Raw genomic sequence first — 20851 nt, 5'->3', positions numbered from 1 at the left:
GGAAACAATATAAACACTTTATATGCTCAAAATTCAACCACTTAGAAAAAAATGGACCAATTCCTCAAAACCCACCAACTACCAAAATTCAACCAAGATGAATTAGATAACCAGAATAGCCCTACAAACACTAAAAAATTAAATTTGTAATTAAAAACACCCAGAAGTGAAATCTCCAGGTCCAGGTGGTTTCACTAGAGAAAGCTTCCAAACGTTTAAAGAAGAATTAATACCAATTTTACAGAATCTCTTTCAGGGTAGAGGAGGAGGGAACACTTGCCAACTCACTGTCAAGGCCTTAACCAGACCCAGACAGATACCTCTCATGAACTCACGTCCAAATACCCACAATAAAATGTTAGCAAATTCAATTCAGCGATTGATCAAGGAGAATTTATCCCAGGCCTGAAAGGTAGATTAATATTGAAAAATCAATTTAACACATCATATCAATGGGCTAACATAAGGTCACATGATCACATCAATTGATGCAGAATAAATGTTTTATAAAATCCAACATCCATTCATTCATGATAAAAACTCTCAGGATTCTGGGAATAAAGAGAAACTTCACCTTTTTGAAGAGCATCTACAAAGTATGTATGGTTAACATCGCACTTGATGGTTAAGGACTAAAAGCCTTCCCACTAAGATCAGGGAAAAGGCAAGGATGTCTACTCTCACCACTCCTATTTACCATAGCACTGGAGGTGGTAGCCAGTGCATTAAGGCAAGAAAAATAAATGAAACACATACATGCAAGTAAGAAAGGAAGAAATAAAACTGTTACCTATTTGAGATTACATGATTGTCTAAATAGGTCACCCAAAAATTTTACAAAAAAATTTCTTAAATGAATGAGTTCAACAAGGCTGCAGGATATAAGATCAATACACAAAAATGAACTGCATTTCCACGTACTAAAATGAATACAATGGAAACTGGAATAAAAAATAAACTACCGTTAATAATTTCTCCAAAATGAAATCTAACAAAACATGTACAAAGTCTGTACACTGAAGATTACAAAACCTAAAGACCTCAATACTTGAAGAGATATTCCTGTTTATGGATTGGAAGACTTAATAGTCAAGAAGCCAATTCTTCCCCAAACTGAATTACAGGTTTAACATAATTTCTATCAAAATCCTAGCAGGGGTTTTGGTAGGCGCAGACAAGCTTATTCTAAAATTTATATGAAAAGGCACAGGACCTAGGCTAAAACAATTTTCAGAAAAAAAGAAAGCAGCCTGAAGAATCACTCTACCCATTATGACGGCTTCATATACAATCACAGTAATCAAGACAATATGGTATGGACAAAGGGGCAGATACATTCAATGGAACACAAAAGAGAACCTAGAAACAGACCCACACAAACACACCAATTGATTTTTGACCAAGGGGCAAAGCCATTAGCTTGAAAAAGAATTACCTTTTCAACAAACGACGCTGGAGCAACCGGGCACTGTAGTCCAAAAGAATAAACAATGATCTCGATCTCACACCCAATACACCAATTAATTAACTCAACATAAATCAGAGATCTAAATGTAAAACGTAAACCTGTAAGACTTCTGGGGGTGGAAAAAACTAGGAAAAAATCTGGGGCACTTAAAGCCTGGTGAAGAGTTCTTAGACTGGACATCAAAGACATTATCCATGAAAAGAAAAACTGATAAAATTCACTTCATCAAAATTAAAAACTTTTGCTCTATGAAGTTAAGAGGATGAAAAAGACAAGCCAGACTGGGAGAAAATATTTACAAATCACATATCCGACAAAAGCCTTGAGTCTAGAATACACAAGAACTCTCAAAACTCAAGAGTAAAACAAAAAACAACAAACAAAAACCCCAATTAGAAAATGAGTGAAAGACATGAACAACCATTTCACGGGAGAAGAGAGAGGGGCAAACAAACAAAAAAAAATATTCAATGTCATTAAAATTACAATGAGATATCATTATGCAAATGTGAGGATGGCTAAAACACAAAATAGTGACACCACCGAATGCCGGCTAAGATCTGGAGAAAATGGTTCTCCCATACATCGCAATGGGAATGTAAAATGGTACAAGCCACACTCTGGCGAAGTGTCTGGCAGTTTCTTAAAAACCCAAACTACCATATGACCCAACAACTGTGCTTCTGGGTATTTCCTAGAGAAATGAAGACTCGTGTTCACAGAAAAACCCGCAGAGCACAGTTCACAGCAGCAGTTCCGTTGTCCTGGTTGAAGCCTTGGTGGCTAGTCTGATGGGAGGCTTCACCAGGAAGCCCGTGCCTATGGCCTTCAGCTGGCAGCTGCCCAAAGATGTACCAGAGGACAACGTGTAATGTCCTGTGCAGGCTGGCAAATGGCCCCCAAGTGCCAGGTCCCTGCCAGAATCTGCAAACAACCCAAATGTCCTTCAACAGGTCGATCGTTAAACTGTGGTACATCCAATTTTGGGTGGACGTCAAAGGCATCATTACGCTAGGTGAAAAGAGCCAGTCTCAAAAGGTCACATGTAGTATGACCCTATTTCTCTAGCACACCTGAAAGGACAGAAGTATAGATACGTAGCACAGATCACTGGCTGTCAGGGGGTTAGGGAGTGGGAGGCAGGTGGCTGTGACTCTAAAAAGGTCTCAAGAGAATCCTCAGGGCAGAACCGTTCTGGATCTTGACTGTAGGGATGGTCACACAACCTATACGTTTGATGACATTGCACAGAAGTAAATACACTCACACACAGAAATGGAATGCATGTGAAATTGGTGAATTCTGCATAAGGTAGCTGGAATCTCTCAAAGCCACATGCTGGCTGTGATACAGTACTTGTGGGAAACTGGGTAAAGGACACACAGGATTTCTCTGTGTTATGTCTTACAACATGCGTATCAATCTATAATTATCCCCAAATAAGTTTTTTAAAAGACATAAAATTTAAACATGTCTACACAGCTATCAATCACTAAATTTTGTTTGGAACCAGCAAAGAAAATTTTCCCTCTCTTACCCCCTTCTGTCCCCACTCGAGACACACAAAGTGTACTTGTTTCTCCTGGTGTCCAAACTAGTGACCCTGGGGCTTGAAGGTCAGAACCAGGTCTTCAGCAAAGAAGATTCTATCCCTGTCAGCAGACTCCAGGGCAGCCTTGAGGTGCCCGAGGGATCAAATCACTATGCCTTTTCAAAGCCTCATGTACATGGAGGTTAAAGAGGTAAAACAAAACTGAGACTCATATTTGCCTGCAGAATATATCAACAAAGCTCACTTAATGTTTAAGATGCTTACAAGATTAGAGTAGTTACTTTCACTCTTTTAAGTCAACAAAAGCAACCAAAGGAGCAAGTTCCACAGAAATGACGTGCTTTGAGTGGAAGAATAAGGTCTCGTTTGCTAAAGCACCGGGCATGGCCTCGCTCCTCCACCTGCCTGGCCAACCCATCCAGTTAAAACAGAATGTCAGCCACAGATCTAATTTGACATTTTTTCCCAATAGGCACACTTTAAAAAGTAGAAAGAAACAGGTACAACTAATATCAAAAAATACTTTATTTAATAACCAACAAGTACATGAAAAGATGCTCAACATTACTAATCATTAGAAAGCTGCAAATCAAAACCACAATGAGGTATCACCTCACACCTGCTAAAATGGCCATTATCAAAAAGACAAGAGAGAAATGCTAGTGAGGATGTGGAGAAAAGGAATACTCAGGGCACTGCTGGTGGGAATGCAAATTAGTGCAGCCACTATGAAAGCCAGTATGGAGGTTCCTCAAAAAATTAAAAATAGAACTACTATGTGAGCCAGCAATCCCACTTCTCGGTATACAGCCAAAAAGAACTGAAAGCTCCTCAGCAGAGATATGCACACATCCATGTTCGCAGCAGCATTATCCATGATGGCCAAGAGATGAAAGCAACCCAAACGTCCATCAGCGGGTGGATGGATGAAGAAAATGTGGTCTATACATACAACAGAATATTCTCCAGCCTTAAAAACGTAAGCTGCTTCGCAGGCTACATGGATGATCCTTGAGGACATCATGCTAAGTGAATAAGCCAATTAGAAAAAGCCAAATGCTGTGCGATTCCACACGTCCGAGGTCCCGAGCTAAGAGTCGTCAAAATCAGAGATAGAGGGTAGAATGGTGGTTGCCAAGAGCTGGGTGGGAGAAAGAAATGGGGAGTTGCTTCAATGGCTGCTGAATTTCAGTTTCTGCAGGGTGAAAAAGTTCTGAGAACTGGATGCACAACAATGTGAATATACTTAACACGACTAAATATACACTCAGAAATAGCTAAGATGGTAAATTTCATTTTTTTTACCACAATAAAAAATATATATTATTTAACTCAATATAGTTACAACATCTCGGCATGTAATATAAATATGACTGAGATATCTTATCTTCTTTTTTATATGCTAAGTCTTCAAACTCCAGTGTTTACTGACAGTGAGGGCACACCTCAATTTGGACCAGCCCCGTTTTAAGGGCTCAATGTTCACATGTGGTTGGCCCACTGGGCCTGTGCTGAGCTAGACTCTACCTGTCACCCCTACGTGACAAACCTTAGAATTGGACCAAATAACTATTTTCTGACAGGTGTTGGCAGGGTCTTCTTCTTGTAAGGACTTTTTGGGAAATCTTATTTGTCCTTAGTCGTCTCCATGGAAAGGGCAAAGCTCAAATGATTCTTAATATCTCCTAAGCACCTCCTCCTCCTCAGGCCAACTCAGAGAGCTCACAGTTTACAACAGGGGCCAGTTACCAGCTCCAAGCAAAGCAGACACAAGCCGTCGAGGGACAGACTCGAAGAACAACACAATTCAGTCACCCCCGCCCCATGAATTCAGCCATGCCAGGGAACAAGTACAAAGTTTAAGTCATTTACCAGAATGATGTATGAGAGTTGTTAATAACGAGCACTCACCCATATCCTGACCTTTCTCAACTCTTATCTGCAACTGCTTTGACTACATCTCCAAAGCATGGATTTGTAGAGAATTCAGTACACAGCGTGTACTAAAAACACACATGGCCAAGCACACTCCCCAGAGAAGGCACTCAGCCAAACACCACCTTGGCTGGCGATTTTTTAGAACATTTTTTTGTCATTGTTTTGTTTCGCCTTTTTGGGGGGGTTGGTAATTAGGCTGTTTTTTTCTTATTCACCCATTCATTTATTTAGTGGAGGTACTGGGGATTGAACCCCAGACCTTGTGCGCACTAACCACGCGCTCTACCACTGAGCTACACCCTCCCTGCCCCTCATCAGCGATTTTGATTAGAACAATCAGCTCTTCATGGATTAAGAGAGCATTTGTCAAGCTAATCCTCCCAAGATGTAAAAAGAATAAAATCTGGTGAAAGTGAAAAAAACTGTCTCTCTCACAAAGAAATGTAATACTCTTTGAACATATCTTCAGAAAAACTGAGGCTATGGAGGAAAAACATGAAAACTTTCCTGGTACAAACATCTAACTGCTGCACGTCCCAGACAAGAATTTACACTCTCAGTAGAACAAAGATCAAGAACAAAAGTGCAACACACGCTGCTCTCTACCCCAAGTCACTCCACAGAAAACGGTTCTGTGGATGAAGGAAGCCCCAAGGAGGACCTCTTAATAACCTCACATTTGTGCTGCACTGGCTGAAACCAATCATAATGACCTCTTTGTGAAGAATGTCTTTTGCAGTTAAGTTATCAAAAGCTTCACTGAAGATCTTAATGGATACGGCTGAGTAAGGAATACTAAACACGGCTGTAAAGGGGAGAAGACCCCCAAATTTACCAACTCGGCGTATTTCAGTGGTCTTCAAGCACTGGACTATTGTAAGAATAGCCAGGAAGCAAAGTTATAGACACCAAACAGTGTACATTTTATTCTTTAACGCACTCACATCTGAGTCCCCGCCTCCTACCAGCAGTCCCCCTCTCCACCCCTCTCCCCTCCCCAAACAAGTCTCCCAAAAACTTAACACTGAAAACTTACCTTGGTGCATTAACTTCAGACAAACTCCTCACAGCTTATCATTTAATCCTATGCCTTAAACTCTACGTTATCACACCAATCTACTGGGATGTAGTTAATACTATAAAATTACACCTCAGGATCCATTACTTTATACTTCACAGGTTAAACCATAACTTTGCTTAATAATTTAGTGATCTCTAAAGCTGTACACCTGTCATCTTGAGTAACGGTGCTCACCTTATAATTAGCTCGCTAAACAGCATGTCACCAAAAAAAGCACTGATGCCTATATCCTTATGTTAAAAAAAAAAAAATTAAAAAAAAAGAAACCCACCCAAAAAACACTGCCTCATCCACTATTCCTGGTTAAGGAAGGACTATCCCAGGGAAGGAGAAGGTATTTCCACGCATTAAGTTACCTACAGAGACTGATAATAAAAGTCTGCAGGGAAAAACTATAATGGCTGCCAGAGGATCCTTAAAATACACGGGTGTTCAAACGTGCACACCATAAGGCCGCATTAACTCACTTAGTAACTCATTTACTCATGAGTCAAGGGCTCATATAGTCAAGAGCGTTTTCAAGGACAGAAAAACATATGCAAGCGCTGAGACCTGCTGAGGCTGACAGGAGCCCAGGAGTCTAGCAATAAGCAGGAACTAAAGGACCAGGAGTAATAAAACTTCCAGCTCTTTTCCTTGTCTGGGGTTCCTAATGAAGTGCCCCTCAGCGTTCAGCAGGAGACGCGCAGCCAGCATGCACAGCTTCTGGTGTTTCTGTCCTGTCTGTCTGCCACTTCCCAGGTGTGCCCGACCCCTGACACATGACCAACGTTCTGAGGTTGTTCCTAACTCTGCAACGTGGGGCCAGACACGAAGGGTTTATCTCACCGAAGGTTATAAAGACAAAGCCCCATGGTATTTGCAAATGTAAGATTTGTCTATGTTTTCCAGCAGTTAAGTGTCTACTCTGATGATTTTGTTTTCATTAGCCTTTGGCGTAAGCTTTAATAAGAACCTACGCTGGAGTTCTTAAGCAGTAACGCTGCCAACTTACTTGTATCGTTAACCCAAGAAGGGCTTATCTGGACAAATGGTAAATGAGATTCTGGTGAACCCTGATCAAGACATGAACCTTTTCCACTACTGGGGAATACCAATTGGTACTAACACACTCACCTCCCCCTGCCCCCCAACCCAGGTGGTCAGAACTGCACACGCTGGAAGGTCAAGGGTCAAATCAAGCCCGCGGATGTTTTTGTTTGGCTTTCCAGCGCTTTCAAAGTTCTAAATTAGTTGCTAATGTTTAAACATCAGGAGATTCAGCATCAAAATCTGCATCGTCGGGTTATCTGACACTATAGGAAAACCTACCACCGTGAGACCACACACCCCTCACAGCCACAACTGGGGGCGGCCAGAGCAGAAGAAGGCAAACGCTCTCCAGTCTGCCATAATCCCCACCAGTCAGTCCCCTCAGCGATGGGACGACCAGATTTTTCTGGGCATTTATGTTTGCTGCTCCTCCTTCAGACCCGAAAACTGTCTTTAATCCTTGAAATAAAAACCCACAATCTAATCTTATTAGTACTATGTCCAAATCCTCTGAGCAAACAAAATAAACCCAGAGGAATCTGAGTAGAAAACAAACTATTTTTATGGTTCTGTGGTGGTAATGCCTACAGGAACTAGTTCATCTTTTTTAAAAATGTCATTTTCCAAAATGATTAACTTGTCTCCTCCTTTTCTTCACACTTTTGGTTAGGTTAGTAAGCTTGCTGTGGTACCTGACGAGTCCCTTTCAAGCAGGTCATTAATGTGTAAATCTTAGCGGTCAGGACAACATGCCCTGATCAGACACTTTAATGAAGGCACCAGGGGTTCGCTGGGACCTCAACTCATCACTGCCACAAAACTTGGTACCATTTTTTAAAAATGTTGGTTGGATTTTTTTATTTGATATATGCTCCAATCCCATGAAGACATGGAATAAATCACTACAAGAACTCTATACAGGGGCTTTAAATGCTACACACGACCTCTGGACAGATATTCAAGCAACCACACGTCCACTGCCGATTCCCCGGGCAATGCTTACCCATCGCACTGAGATAATGGTTGAAGGCCTGGCAAGGAGGACTTGGGGTTTGTGTTGATTTATCACAACTCATGGGTGCCGGGCTCCTGTCTGTGTCAAAAGAGAAATACCCACTGGAGGATCGAGACAGCAGAGAGGATCTTCTCACGAAGATGAAAAGCGGGGATCTGGTAGCGAAAGGGCCTGGGCTGGCCGGTGGGGCCAGCGGGCCCTGGGGGCTGCCTTGGGGGCAGCGGTCCCCTTCTCCTTCGGGATTACCTTGCCGCTCTGTCTGTAGAGAGGTGGGGGCCCCAGGCCTGAGCTGAGGGGGCCTCTCTGCGGGCTGCAATCGTCCACCTTCTCTGTCACACTCAGAACTTACATCGGAAGGTTGCTTTGCCATTTGGTCTTTTTTTCTGCAAGTAGAATTAAAACTAAGATTACCTTATGTCAAATAATAATTACGAGGAATTCATAAATGAGCAAATTTTCAACCTATCCATTAAGTCCTTAGAATTAATAGCAAACATTTTATAGTCATAACTTACACAGTAACAGTTCTCTATATGATCTAACAAATAAGGATAAAAATACACCTAAATAACAAAAAGTATCATTATCCTTGTTGTGGGGGAGGTTGGAGAGGACGGACTAAACTTCTTGCCACCAAACAAAACACAGCGACAATGTCAATTACTAGCTGAACTGATGCTCTCTCTCTCACACTCACACACTCACACACACACACACACACACACACACACACACACACACACACGTTTTAGGAGGCTGCTTGGTTGAGGTCTATTCGCATTGCTCTTTGCTCAGGGCCGACTAGAATAAGTCAGAAACTCCCAGTGGGCTCTGATTTCCCGGGATCAGATACGGCGCTGGAGCACGGGAGCGGGCGCAGATGCAGCGATTGCAGGCGACTGGCCGCGTTCCCCGCTCCGGCCCCATTGTTCTGCCGAAAGTGCTGAGGACAGCAAGTCTGGGGAAGGTTTGGCAAGGGCCGTCAGTCGTAGTAAGTGCGTCACAATAGAGTTTGTAACTCAGCGCGGCTCGGCCGGGCTCCGGCACTCTCTCCGCCCGCGGTCCCTCCCGCTCCCGGCCCGCGCGCCCCTCCTCCCGCGGGGGGTGGGGCAGCGCGCTGCACTGAACCCGACAGAACGTCTTCGAGGTACACCGGCACTGTTAAGTGCACACCTCCAGACTGAAGGGGGTCCCCAAAGCCGTTCCCTGGCGCCCCCTGCAAAGTCCACAAGCAACTCTGCACGCTAGACGACTTCGGGGAGCGCAGCTCCCAAGCCCTAAAGACCCTCCCCTCCGAAGGCAATCGGGCCGAAACTCACGTCCGCCCCTTCCCTTCCGAGCGTCGCGTCCGGGCCCGGGCCCCGCGGCACCCGGCCCGCGCCCTTCGCCGACCTGGAGCCCCCTGACCGTCACCGCGAAGGCAGCGCGGGAGACAAAGCCCGGGACTCGCGCTGGGAGCTCCCGGGGCAGCGCAGAGCCTGCAAGTCGCAGCCCGTCCAACGTCGCGCTCTGCCGGGCAGCCGAGGGCTCCGCGCGCCGCGCCTCTGGCCCGCGCTGCCCCGGCCGCCGCCGCGGCCGCCGGGAACATCCTCCGCCTCCTCCCGCTCCTCCCCTCGCGCACTGCGCCCGCCGCCGGCGGCACCGCCAACCTCCCCGCGCCGCTGGCGCCGGGTGCCCGCGCTCCCAATTGGCCCTCGCGCGGTCGCTCTGCGCCGCAGCCAATCGCCGGCAGCGGTGGGGGCGGCGCCTACCCGTCAGGCCGCCAAAGGCAAGGCGATTGTTGACAAACTCGCCTCCGAACGCCGCTCGGGCAGTGGCGGTGGCGGGAGCCTCGGTGGAGGTTTCCGGGACACAAGGTGCCCACGCCACCCCGCCCCGCCCCTCTGCCGGTCCAGGCGCCTCCAGCGCCCCCGCAGCTCCTGCTGACCCCAGGAGCCGGTCACCTGGAGACAAAACAGAACCCGCACGGCCGTCCCCAGACTGCAGTCCCGGCCGCCGACCCTAACCCAGGTCCGCTGGGGTGGGGACCCCTACTCCAGCTGTAGCACTCCTCCTCCTTCAACTTCTTCCCTCTTTCTCCCGTGCGCCGGGGGACACGCACCAAATCTGAGCGGCCACCACTGGCCATCGACGCGCATCTCCGCGCGCACCCGTGACCACCACAGACAAGGAACACATCCACAGCCCCCATCCCCGGCGTGCGGCGGGCCCTCCACTACCTGAGCCAACCCTGAGTAACAGGCCCCCGAGGGCACGGCACTGCCAGCCAGCACTGCGAGTGGGTCGGGCTGCGCTCGGGCACGCCCGAATCGCTAACACCGCCCGGCCCCATGGACCGAGCAGGTTCTACTGCCCGCCGCTCGTCCACTGTGTGGCCCCGTTGGTCGGGAAATGCCGTCTCTCGCTGTCTGCGGACTGTGCGTCAGACATCGTCTGCAGAGCGCCCGCAGACCGGGCAAGAGCCCTAGACAAGTCCGCAAGGGCGAACGCATCAGCTGCCCGAAACCTCGCTCGGCCTGAATGAGTAAAAGGAAAAGCCGAGTCTCATCAGTTTAAACACCATCACAGTTCTGTAAATCTGCCCGCGCCCGCTAAAAGCCAAGACGCGAGAGCGGCTCATACCTCGCGACCGCAACTCGGGGGCCACCGGGGCGGGCGGCTGGCGAGACTTCCCGGCCAGGCGCGCTTCCCAGTATGGTGCGGCGTCCCCCAGCTCCGGGGACAGCACAGGGAGCATGCATTGCCTCTCAATTGGCCCTGAGACCCTTCACCACCCCCATGCGCGGCATCCCTGCGCAAGCCGCGGACGACCCTCCCCAAAACGGACCGGCCTGGGGAGGAAACCCGACCCACACTGATCGCCTTCTCCCGGCAGACGACCAGCCAGACGCGTACACTGGTCTCTGCCTGCACGTGCGCGGGAAGCGGGCAGAAGGTGAAGCCGTGCTGGCTCCAGCGCCAAGTCTTCCATCCGTACTCGGCCTGCTCCTCGAGATTCGGAAGTATTTACCTTGCGTTTCTCAGTCCGAGAGTCAGAGTCAGACATTGGGGGGATGAGGGCCAGGGGAAGGGCGCCGAGGCGGTGGCGGCGGCGGCGGCGGGAGCGGGGCGAACCCAGCAGCCTGAAGTGATGCTGGCCGCAGAGGGCAGGGCTCGCAGGGCGGCTGAGAGAATCCGGCGGTGGCGGCGGCTGCAGCGGCGACGACGGGGGACGGAGCGCTCCTACGCGCTCGAGACCTGGAGGCTGCGCGGAGCGAAGTGAAACCTGCGCGTCCCTGCAGTCCAGCTCAGGCTGGCGGCCCCGCGCCCGCGCCCAATCACTGCGGGCCCCGCCCCCGCTAAGTCCCGCCCCGGCGCGCGGGCTGGCAAGCTCCGCCCCCGCGGCGCCGCGACTGCCGGCGCGTGCAGGCTCCGACAGGTAAAGGCGGGGGCGTCCCCTGCGGGTTCCCCGCTGCGCGCGCCGCCGGCCCTGCCCCAGCCCGGCGTGTTTACTGCAGTGACTTGGGCCGCAGACGGCTCTGTGCGCACCCATCCCCCACCCCCAAAAGTACTCGCTCCTTTCCCCATCCAGCGGTGGTCACCGCGTGCGCATGGAACAGAGGGGGCGCTCCGGCCACGCTCTGAACCAGGTCCAGCCACTCAGGAGGCTACGCCGAGCCCTTGCTCTACCCCGGGAGTGTCTCTCTAAGCCGCTCTGGGGCATGCGCCGGGACTGGGTGGGTCCTCGGGAACGCGCGGGTCCAAGGGTGAGCAGGGGGGTCTCTGAGCCCCTCCTTTCCAGATTCCGGGTCTCTGGGCGGGACTCCCATCTGCAGGCTTCTCATCTTCCTCTCCCTCACCTCAACGCGGTACTCTTAGGCGCCCTCTCTAAGTCACCCCGAAGGGGCACCTAGCTTTTCGCCCCGGCCGAACCTCGGGTAAGAGGCAGAGCCCTTAGTCGGGAGACTTGAGGAAAAGGGCCAGGAGCGATCCCCGGAGGCTTTTTTTCCCGCAACCCGGGAAGAGAGTGAGCGCAGAGCAGGTAAAATAAGGAAATGAAAAAAGAACTCGGAAAAAAAAATCCTTTTAAGAAAAAAATTAAAAGGGACGAGAAAAGTCGTGGCCTCCAGGTGGGAGACAGGATAGTGCCTCCACCTGTTTGGGATCCTGAAGATTTGTTGGGCTCACAGAGAACCGCCCAGGAACCGTCCCTGGGCGTGCTAAGGACAGAGAAGGCAGCCCCGAGGGCTTCCGGCCGCAAGTGGAGAGCAATAGGGGGAGGGCAATACCCCCCACCCCTCTTCCCTGCGCGCCCCTGTCCCCGTCCTCCTTGGAGTCCGCGGCTCCTTTCCCGCTCCTTCCCCCGAGACCAAACTCCGCGAGCGCCCCGGTCCTCCTCTGTGTCCGCACCCCTGTCACTTCAATGCGCATCCTGCTTCCCCACCTCTGCCCCTCCCTGCACTCCCCTTGTTTTGAGACACCCTTGGCGGAGGAGTCCGGTGCAAGTCCTTTGGAAGGTGGAACATCCCGCCGCGGTAGAGATCAGGCTAGATGGATTAAAGACTCACTTTAGGGGCCTCCCTAACCCGCACCCTGGCAGGGTGCCTCGGTGCAGAGAAGCAAGTCAGCGAGTGCTGTCCCGCCGCCTGGCCACTTTGGTCAATTTTTATGTTTTGTAAGCAGATACAGAACGTCAGCGTGACAGCACAACCCCAGGGTAAAGTCTTCTCAGCTCATCCTCCCGAAGAGTCCTGAGCGAAGTGAAGGGGGCCAAGGGCTCCTGAAGGGAGGGGCTTGAGGACGCGGGCCGGGCTCCACCCGGGGATTTCGTTGCAGGAGGGAAATGACTCGGATGTCGACGCGGCAAAGTGGACGCAAAGGAAAGTTTACCGTGCCCGCAGCTTGAAGCTCCCGTCAGTGACTACATTGGAGGCCGTAGGCGAACTCTGCGTCTTAACCGCCTGGCGCAGCACCCAGGAAAAGAGACCAACCTGCTGTGCCCGCTGCGAGCCCCAAACCCGCCGAGCGCCCGAGTGCTCCGCGCTCTCGGTGGCGTTGGACGACGCAGACCGGAAAAGAACCACACAGAAGAAACCCTGATGGTTGTCTTCGGCTTCTGTGCAGTTCCCCCGCCCCCGAGTCGTCTGCTCTAGTGACCCTATGAACACTTTTTAAAAACAAAGGAGTTGGGGAAAGCAACAGCTGAATGCTCTTATTTAGGGCACAAGCCGGGGTTCGGCTTGGAGGTGGCTGCTCCAGCAACCCAGACTGTGCCGGGGAGCTTCCCGCCCTCTCCCGCAGAGTCCGAGCCTAGAGAAGGGGCAACGTGAGAAGGGCAGCTAGGCATTAGATCTGTGCTCTGGTCCTGGATGTCGCCCTTGGGGACACAAGCACAGCAGTGTCCCCTCCTGCCTCTTCCACGAGATGTGGAGAGGGAGAACGGAAGATGGCTTGGACTGAAAGCGAGAATGAAGTCGGGCGACATCTACGGCCCTCGCAGGAACCACAGGAGTCGCCGGTGTGGTCTCTCCAAGTTCCGAAACCAACTTATTGCGGTGTATTGCCCTGCTCCACCTCCCCGTCCTCTGCAAGCAGCCGGAGCGCCTTCCCAACGCTTAATTTCTTTATTAAACTTTATCTGTGTCTGTGCTCTTCTCAAGAATAGATGACACTTTCATTTAGTAAAACTGTTTTCCCAGCGTTGTCTTACAGTCCATCCGGAAGCTGCCGGCCTGGAGGGACGAGCCCGAGTTCTACTTTGCCCAGAGCAAAACTCCAAGCTCACACTCCCCTCTCCCAACCATGTGTTTCATCACAGAGCCCAGGGGGGACTGATTCACTGGAAAAGCATCACTTGCTGAACTGAACCTTTGCCCGTGGGTGTTTGCTTTTTGTGCTTTGATTTTTTTTTTCCGACCCTGCACCACAGTCTTCCCAAATCACTGGGAATCTGAGTCACACTGACAGAGGGAGGCCTTTGGTGGCGACCGACTCTGGGGCACAGTCAAAGGGGAGCCCACTCAGTCTAGGGGGATCTGGTGCCTAAGGGGGCAGAGGTCGTGGCCCCACCCGGCAGGGTTACTGAAAGAGCGTAAAATGCCGCCCTCCGGGGGCTGCAGCCCGGCTACCTGGCTCCCTTTTCCAGCAGCGGAGAGAACCTCGCCAGCCTCAGCGGGACCCCCCCCCCCCCACTCCATGACCAAAATCCCTGAGGGCCGCGTGCCAACCAGCCTCGGACCCCGGCTCCGGGCGTCTGAGAAGCGTCGCGGCAGCTGCCGGCGCGCCACCACTCTTCCCACCACACCCGCTATAACTTGGCTCTCAGCTTGGGCCCCCGAGAGCGAGCCCCTTTCGCGGCCAGGGGATGCAGCGGTGCCTTCCAGGCGGCCATCGAGTTGGTGATTCCAGCGACTGGCGAGTGGAGGGAGGTGTGTGGGATGTTAAAGGCGGAGATCACCCTCAGGGCATCGTCTTTCACTGAGTCGCACAAATCGAGCAACTGCAAAACACGACACAAAGGGACAGGTCTGATGTTGGCTCACTCATAAGAACCTGGTGCCCGCGGCTTTACGCCCACTCCCAGGCACCCGTACACCCAACGCCCGCGGACACTAGTCTCCCTTCCGATTTCCTGGGACCCCGGATGGTAGTCGCCCTCACATGCCTTTTTCATCTTAGAAATTCCTAACTCTGTGACACTTAGTCGGGCAGAAGCTCAGCTGATTCTGTAAAAGGAGTGGGGGAGGGGGTTCCAAATTAGCTGGGGGCAGGAGACCAAAATCTGAGAATTCATCAACTTTCCCCTTTCCAATCCTTCTCTCCCCTCCCCTCCTGTCCCCTTCCCCCACCTCTCCTCCAGTCCTTTCCCTTTTCCTCCTCTCCACCTCTGGAGTGCCTGGGGTGCCACCCTCTGGCGCACAGAGGCAACTGAACAGGAAGAGCATCAGAACAGGTGAATGGGTGGAGACCAGCCCCAGTCCTCCAGACTAACATCTCCCATCCCTAGCTGGCATCAGGCCACGAATCTGAAACACCCGCACAGTGGGACCAGGAGACCAAGGCCAGGCATTGGCACTTTTGTTGGCACCTTCCACCTGGCTGCCTCGGGAAATCTACCTGTGGGAAATTAACACAAAGGAACCCTGCTGACACCCTCCATGTTCTGACAACCACTGGAAGGCACCCATAAGACTTCCCTGCATAAGGGAGATGGAAATGCAGGCCAGTGATTTTGGAGGAGCTGCACTGAGTATATTTTTATTTCATTTTCCATGGTTTAGATGGCAGAGGAAAAAAAAGCTACCCAAAATAATACATTGTTTTTCTAAAAGTTGACAAGGACAAGTCAGGAGAACTAATTTCCTTTCCACTTACCAGCTACACACTTTACTCCTCCACTTTTCAAGTTTTCAGCTGGCCGTAAATTTCTTCCACTCACCAACTTGAAGTTAAGCCCCCAGGTTTCTATGATTTATTTTTATGGTTTTTAAAAACATCACTTAGACCAGCCCCACTTTGCCCTCATGGTGGCGGTCATCACTGAGGGACACGAATGCTGTTAAGACCACAGTTCCTTTGCAGCAGTCCAAAATGCCATTTCAGGTGTTCAGAGACAATGAAGGGGGGTCCCCAAAACAGGGATGTGGGGAGGGTGGGGAAGAGCATGAATTTTAATAGTCCAACAGTCCATCTTCCCTTAAAATGTGCTCTATTACCTCAGTAATTTCCAAGGAAAACCTTCATTCTTTACACGCTGTGGTTAAGCATCATCAAATCAGTACTGAAAAGACTTTGATCCTGTTTGCAAGATGCACTACGATGAACTTTCACCGACCAAGATTTCAGAGTTTGTCATTAATACTCTTGACAAATCCCTGACTAATCTGTCAACTCTGAACGTCTCTAACCACACAGTTCAAAACCATGAGATGGTGTGCAAGCCTCTAAACCTTCCACATAGTGTAATATCAGTATTCAAGACAGTTTTTCCTTTGGGTTTGCATTACAACTCAACCAATTGTGTCATATATTCAACAACAGGGGAGATTCAATTATTTGAAAGAGCGCCGTTTGGGAGAGAGTATGGGTTTGGTTGGCCTGGTGTCGAACACAGAATAAAGGTCCAGAGGTAGAAATTACAGGAGGCACATTTCTATTCGATATTTTGACAACTTTAAAAATGAGAATAAAATTGATTTTTTAGAAAAAGGAATCCGATGGCTGGTGAAGAAGAGGGTTTCCTTGCTTGTAAGTGTTCAGAGACCAAACCCTCTAATGACATTCCAAAGAGGAATGCTGGATTGACTCGGAGAGTGTGTGTTGACTGCTACGATTCTTTCTAAACCTAAATTTCCTGGGCTCTCTGAGATACCCCTCCTTTTCGTTCTCTCCATTTGTCACAGACTGCCACACAAACCCCAAAACAATCAGTGTCCCGATGAAAGATGGGGCATCATTCCAATGTGTTTGACTCAGATCCCAGGTGTCTCCCTCCTCTGCTTGTGAGGATGGTCACAATAATGCTCATCCTTCCACTTACAAAGTAGGTACTGTAGTCCCACGCTGTGTTGGGGATTGTGCTGGGCACTGGAGTTAGTGTGAACACATTAGTCACAAGCCTCTGACATCATGGAGCTACTGAGCAGTTTTAAAGACATTTTACAAATATGATCTTCATACAAAGTAAACTTAGGTAGCTTCTAGAACATTGATGATGACACAGTTACAGTATTTCCATATTACCAGATAGCCTTTTAGGACTAAGAAAATTATTATAAAAGTTTAATTACCAAACATAAGCATATCAAACATGTTTCCACACTATAAGCATAAAAAATGGTACACATTATAGGACCCCCCCATTCTGCCAGTATGCAAGCCAGTTGAGTTGGATGAAGCACCCCAAGCCCACCCACCTCTTTACAAAGAATATTCACTAGCTTTTGCAACATCAATGGAGAAGTGCCCTTTAAAAATAAAAGAATATGAGCAAGTTTTAAATTCTTGCAGAATCTTTTTTAAAGGACAGGCCGAAAGCAGGGGAAAGTACTGCTCCAAACACAAGAAGAACACAAGATCCACTGGAACTATCCAGCGAGTGGGATTTGAAAATATCTACGTTAAAGAAGAGGAGACAGCTCACAAGGGAGGGACACTATGTGGATATGTTAATATGTAGATTTTTCCAGGGGAGATTTTAATAACATCGGTTTTGCTTCCCACCCCCACCTAGTTGCAGATTAGTTTTTTTCTTCCTCTTTTTGACTCTCCCTGCATTTTCCTCACCCACTTAGGAGAGAGAAGGATGGCCTAGAACAGGCAATGACGAAGCTTTACGGCCTCCAAAGCAAACCCTGCTTTCCATGGCTTTGGTGTTAATTATACAACAGATGCCCAAGGTGCGAGGTACCCAGTGCGCTCGCAGTAACACCCCAGCTATTCCTAAGACTCTGCAGAAGGTTTTCCTGCCTGCTTCCACATCCCCCATCTCTGTTCCCAACACCAGATGACCTCTTGCTGTTCTCTGTTTGTGTGAAGTGCCTTACCCCAGCTTGAAATGTCCCTCAGTTAGCCCCGTTCTTGCTTGGGCACCGTGACAGTCTTCTCCATCCCTTGAATCTGGGCTGCCTTGTGACTCGCCTTGACCAACGGAATGCGGAGAAAGTGATACCGTATGACTTTCAGAGCTTAGGCCTCCAGAAACCTCTCAATCCCTCCTCTCGCTGTCCTGGGACCCTGAGACCACTCGCTGGGCGGAAGCCCCATCCAGCCTGTTGGAGGATGAAAGGCCACATGGAGAAGGAGGCCACAATGTGCGTCAGCCAACAGCCAGGCCCACTGCTAGATACGTGAGTGAGGCCATCTTGAACTCGGATGACTGCAGTGATCCCGCCTAATACCAGCTGAAGAACTACGCTGGCACCCAGGCTGCCTACCCACAGAATTGCAAGAAAGAAACACAGTTGTTATTTTATGACACTAAGTTTTAGGGTTGTGTGTTACACCGCAATCGGTAACTGAAACAAAAAAAAAATTAGAAATTCAAATTGCCATTCGCTGGGGTCACCGTCAGCTGCACTTGCATCCTCTTACCTTAATTATCTGAGGACAATGGGACACTTAGACAATTAAAGCAGTTGACGGGTGTAGCTGGTGGAGAGGCTTCACTGAAAGAGAAACGTCAGTCCTAAAAGAGTAGTTTATAAAGCCAAATGAGTGTCCAGTTGGTAGGGTATCTGGGAGAGAATGTGAATAGGTCCCACTGCAGGCCACCACCCAGCCCACTTCTCTAGTACAATTTAGAAGGCAAATCACCAGGACTTGCCTCATAACCATCCTCCACTCCTTCAGCATCTCTGCGAGGGGCTTTAGCCTCCAACAAAAACCCTCAGGAAAACCAAAGAGTCAAGGATGGGAAAAGAAGACAGAAAATATTTGCAACCAGGGATCCTAAGTCTTGTAAACGCTCAGGTTCTCCTGTGCTGTCAGTAGAGGGAAATGGATGGGGGACTGGCTGGGACCAATCAGAGGCAGCTGGTGTGATGGAATGGACGGGTACCTCTTTATCACCTCACTTCTCCAGGACTGGGAAAGCAGTCAGCTCTTTACCCCACGAATACTATCATCAAAGCCTTTAAAGGCTTCCCAGGAACTTACAACCAGGTTAAGCTGCAAAGTGAGTCTGTCCATTTACACATAAACTCAGGGGCGGGGTGGACAGTATGTGAAATCCGATATGGGTACGTGGATGCATGGCTTGCCCCCTCCATCCAATTGGATTTCTCTTTATTCTATCGTGCTGCCTAATATCGCTCATTTCAAACAACTTTAGAGCGTGTTCTCCTTAAAGAAGAAGGTATGCGTCAACACACACGCTTCTCATCGACTGAGTTGGTGGACTCCACTTGGGATGTGACGGTGGCCTGACAATGACAAGCTAAGAGATAGGTCCAGAGATACTTTATCCTATGATCTGACCCCTCTGAGATGTCTGAAACTTTTCATAATGATGTGTGCACGCCTGTGTGTGAAACAGTATCAGAATGTATTGCTTCATTTCAGTGAACACCACCTTCTCCAGAGGGTTGTTGAAAACGGTCAGTGAAATGGGTATCAACGCACCTCCGGCTGGCTTCTAACACTTCCCATCAAGAGAAAGGCTGATTCAGGAGGTGGGGGTATAGCTCAGGGGTAAAGCAACTGCCTAACATCTGTGAGGTCCTAATTCAACCCTCAGTACCTCCATTAGGAAAAAATTAAATTTTTTTAAAAAGGAGAAAGGTTGATTCATCTTTGCTGTCTGTTTTCATCATCCACAGAGAAGTCACCCACAGCTTCTCAGCTCCATCTGCCTTCACTCTGGAATCTGGTGTGAGAACCCCCTCCACTCTCGTCCGTAACCTCTTTATTCAGACCTTCATTATGTTCCGTAGATTTTTGCCCCACGAAGTTACCTTCCTTGAGTGTTGTTTTGATCTGATTATTATTCTTTCTAAAAGCCCGGAATCCCTTCCACCTGCTTCTCAGGTTAGGACAAAATGATCGATTATGAACTTGAGCCCCTTAACAGCACTTGATGTACTGAGTTCCCATAACTAGTTTCCTCATCCACCACTCAAACACAATCTGCACTTTCTACGTGGGCCAAGGAAATTTATTTTGCCTTCCAGCCGACATTCTTTATTATCTGGAACTGGACGCCCGCATTGGCCGTTCTTCCTCAGCTAACACGCTGGACCCTAACCAGGTCTCTTTCAAGCTTTCTGTACTTGGTTACAGATTTACTGCCTTTGTAAAGCCATCCTAAAATAGTTGCTATGTTAGTTGCAAGAACCTGGACAGGTCACTTCATTTTGCCAAGCCTCAGTTTCTTCATCTGTACAAAGGGAGTATTATCTCTCTCTTAAGGTTTTATAAGAATAAAGTTAAATAACAATGTTAAGTACTATATCATTCACTTTACTATATTTCATTTTTTATAAGATCAAGTAATTATATATTATAACAAAGCATTTAGCATCACTGGCCTTGTCACATAGTAGACACTAGCTAGACACTGATTCCTTCCATTGACTTTTCTATCATTTTTATTTTCCTGGTACACCTAGTTCTTATCTGTATATCTATGTATGACTCTAATATACATATATTTTTTCAGTTCAAAAATTTCCATTTGTTCTTTAGAGTTTCGATTTCTTTGCTGAGGCTTTCTATTTTTTTCTTTCAAATGTATTCGTAATCACTCACTGAAGCATTTTCATGCTGGCTGCTTTAAAAATCATCAAGTAATCCCAGCATCTCTTGTCATCTCCATGTTGACATCTATTGATTGTCCTTTTCTGTTCAGTTTGAGATCTTCCTCATTTTTGGTATGATGACTGGTTTTCAACTGAAACTTGGACATTTGGGGATGATGTTCTGAGGCTCTGCTTCTTAGCTAAATCTCTGGTTGTAATGGGCCTCCTCTGACAGTGCTTTGGCAGCAAAAGAATCTATCTTTCTGGGTGTTATTCACATCTCTTCCAAAACTCACTCTTGGGTCAGGAACAAGATGTCAGAGCACAAGAAAACACACTTGCTCTTGGCAGGTGATATGAGACTGTTCAGGCTTCTGTACTACGTGCCAAGGGAGGGCGATGGTGGAGTGGCTGCCCCTTGCTCTGTGAGACCCCTTCTGGCTCTGGCTGCCTGGAAGAGAGCAGCCAGGACCGGGGGAGGTTCCACCCATCCCCTCCACCCACAGGCTACAGAATGGCCTCTCCTGCCTAACCCGGCCTCAAGGAAAGA

At 48.9% G+C, this 20851-nt stretch overlaps 2 protein-coding genes across 9 annotated transcripts in view; both read right to left on the bottom strand.

The window, feature by feature from the left end:
* Positions 1-11363, bottom strand: part of BCL2L11 (BCL2 like 11) — a 42141-nt gene extending 30778 nt beyond the window's left edge. For 3 of the 8 annotated variants that reach the window (XR_004133146.2, XM_031441234.2, XM_031441237.2), the window contains exons 1-2: positions 9406-9693; positions 8075-8469 (exon numbers count right to left, since the gene is read on the bottom strand). Coding sequence is in view for 7 of the 8 variants with exons in the window: in XM_031441234.2 (XP_031297094.2) it covers positions 8075-8469; positions 9406-9674 (664 nt within the window). In the remaining variant the exon portion in view is untranslated. Of the gene's footprint in view, positions 1-3527; positions 4162-8074; positions 8470-9405; positions 9694-11096 lie in introns of those variants that run through there. The other 5 variants (XM_031441240.2, XM_031441235.2, XM_031441236.2 and 2 more) reach the window with 5 other exon arrangements.
* A 3009-nt stretch (positions 11364-14372) lies between these two features.
* ACOXL (acyl-CoA oxidase like) overlaps positions 14373-20851 on the bottom strand; it is a 240471-nt gene continuing 233992 nt past the window's right edge. The window contains exon 17 of the mRNA XM_064481989.1: positions 14373-14564. Within this exon, the coding sequence (XP_064338059.1) occupies positions 14373-14564 (192 nt within the window). The remainder of the gene's footprint in view (positions 14565-20851) is intronic.

Source organism: Camelus dromedarius, chromosome 33, assembly GCF_036321535.1.
Source record: "Camelus dromedarius isolate mCamDro1 chromosome 33, mCamDro1.pat, whole genome shotgun sequence".
NCBI classification, from domain to species: Eukaryota; Metazoa; Chordata; class Mammalia; order Artiodactyla; family Camelidae; genus Camelus; species Camelus dromedarius.
This window is presented reverse-complemented; position numbering and strand designations above follow the sequence as displayed.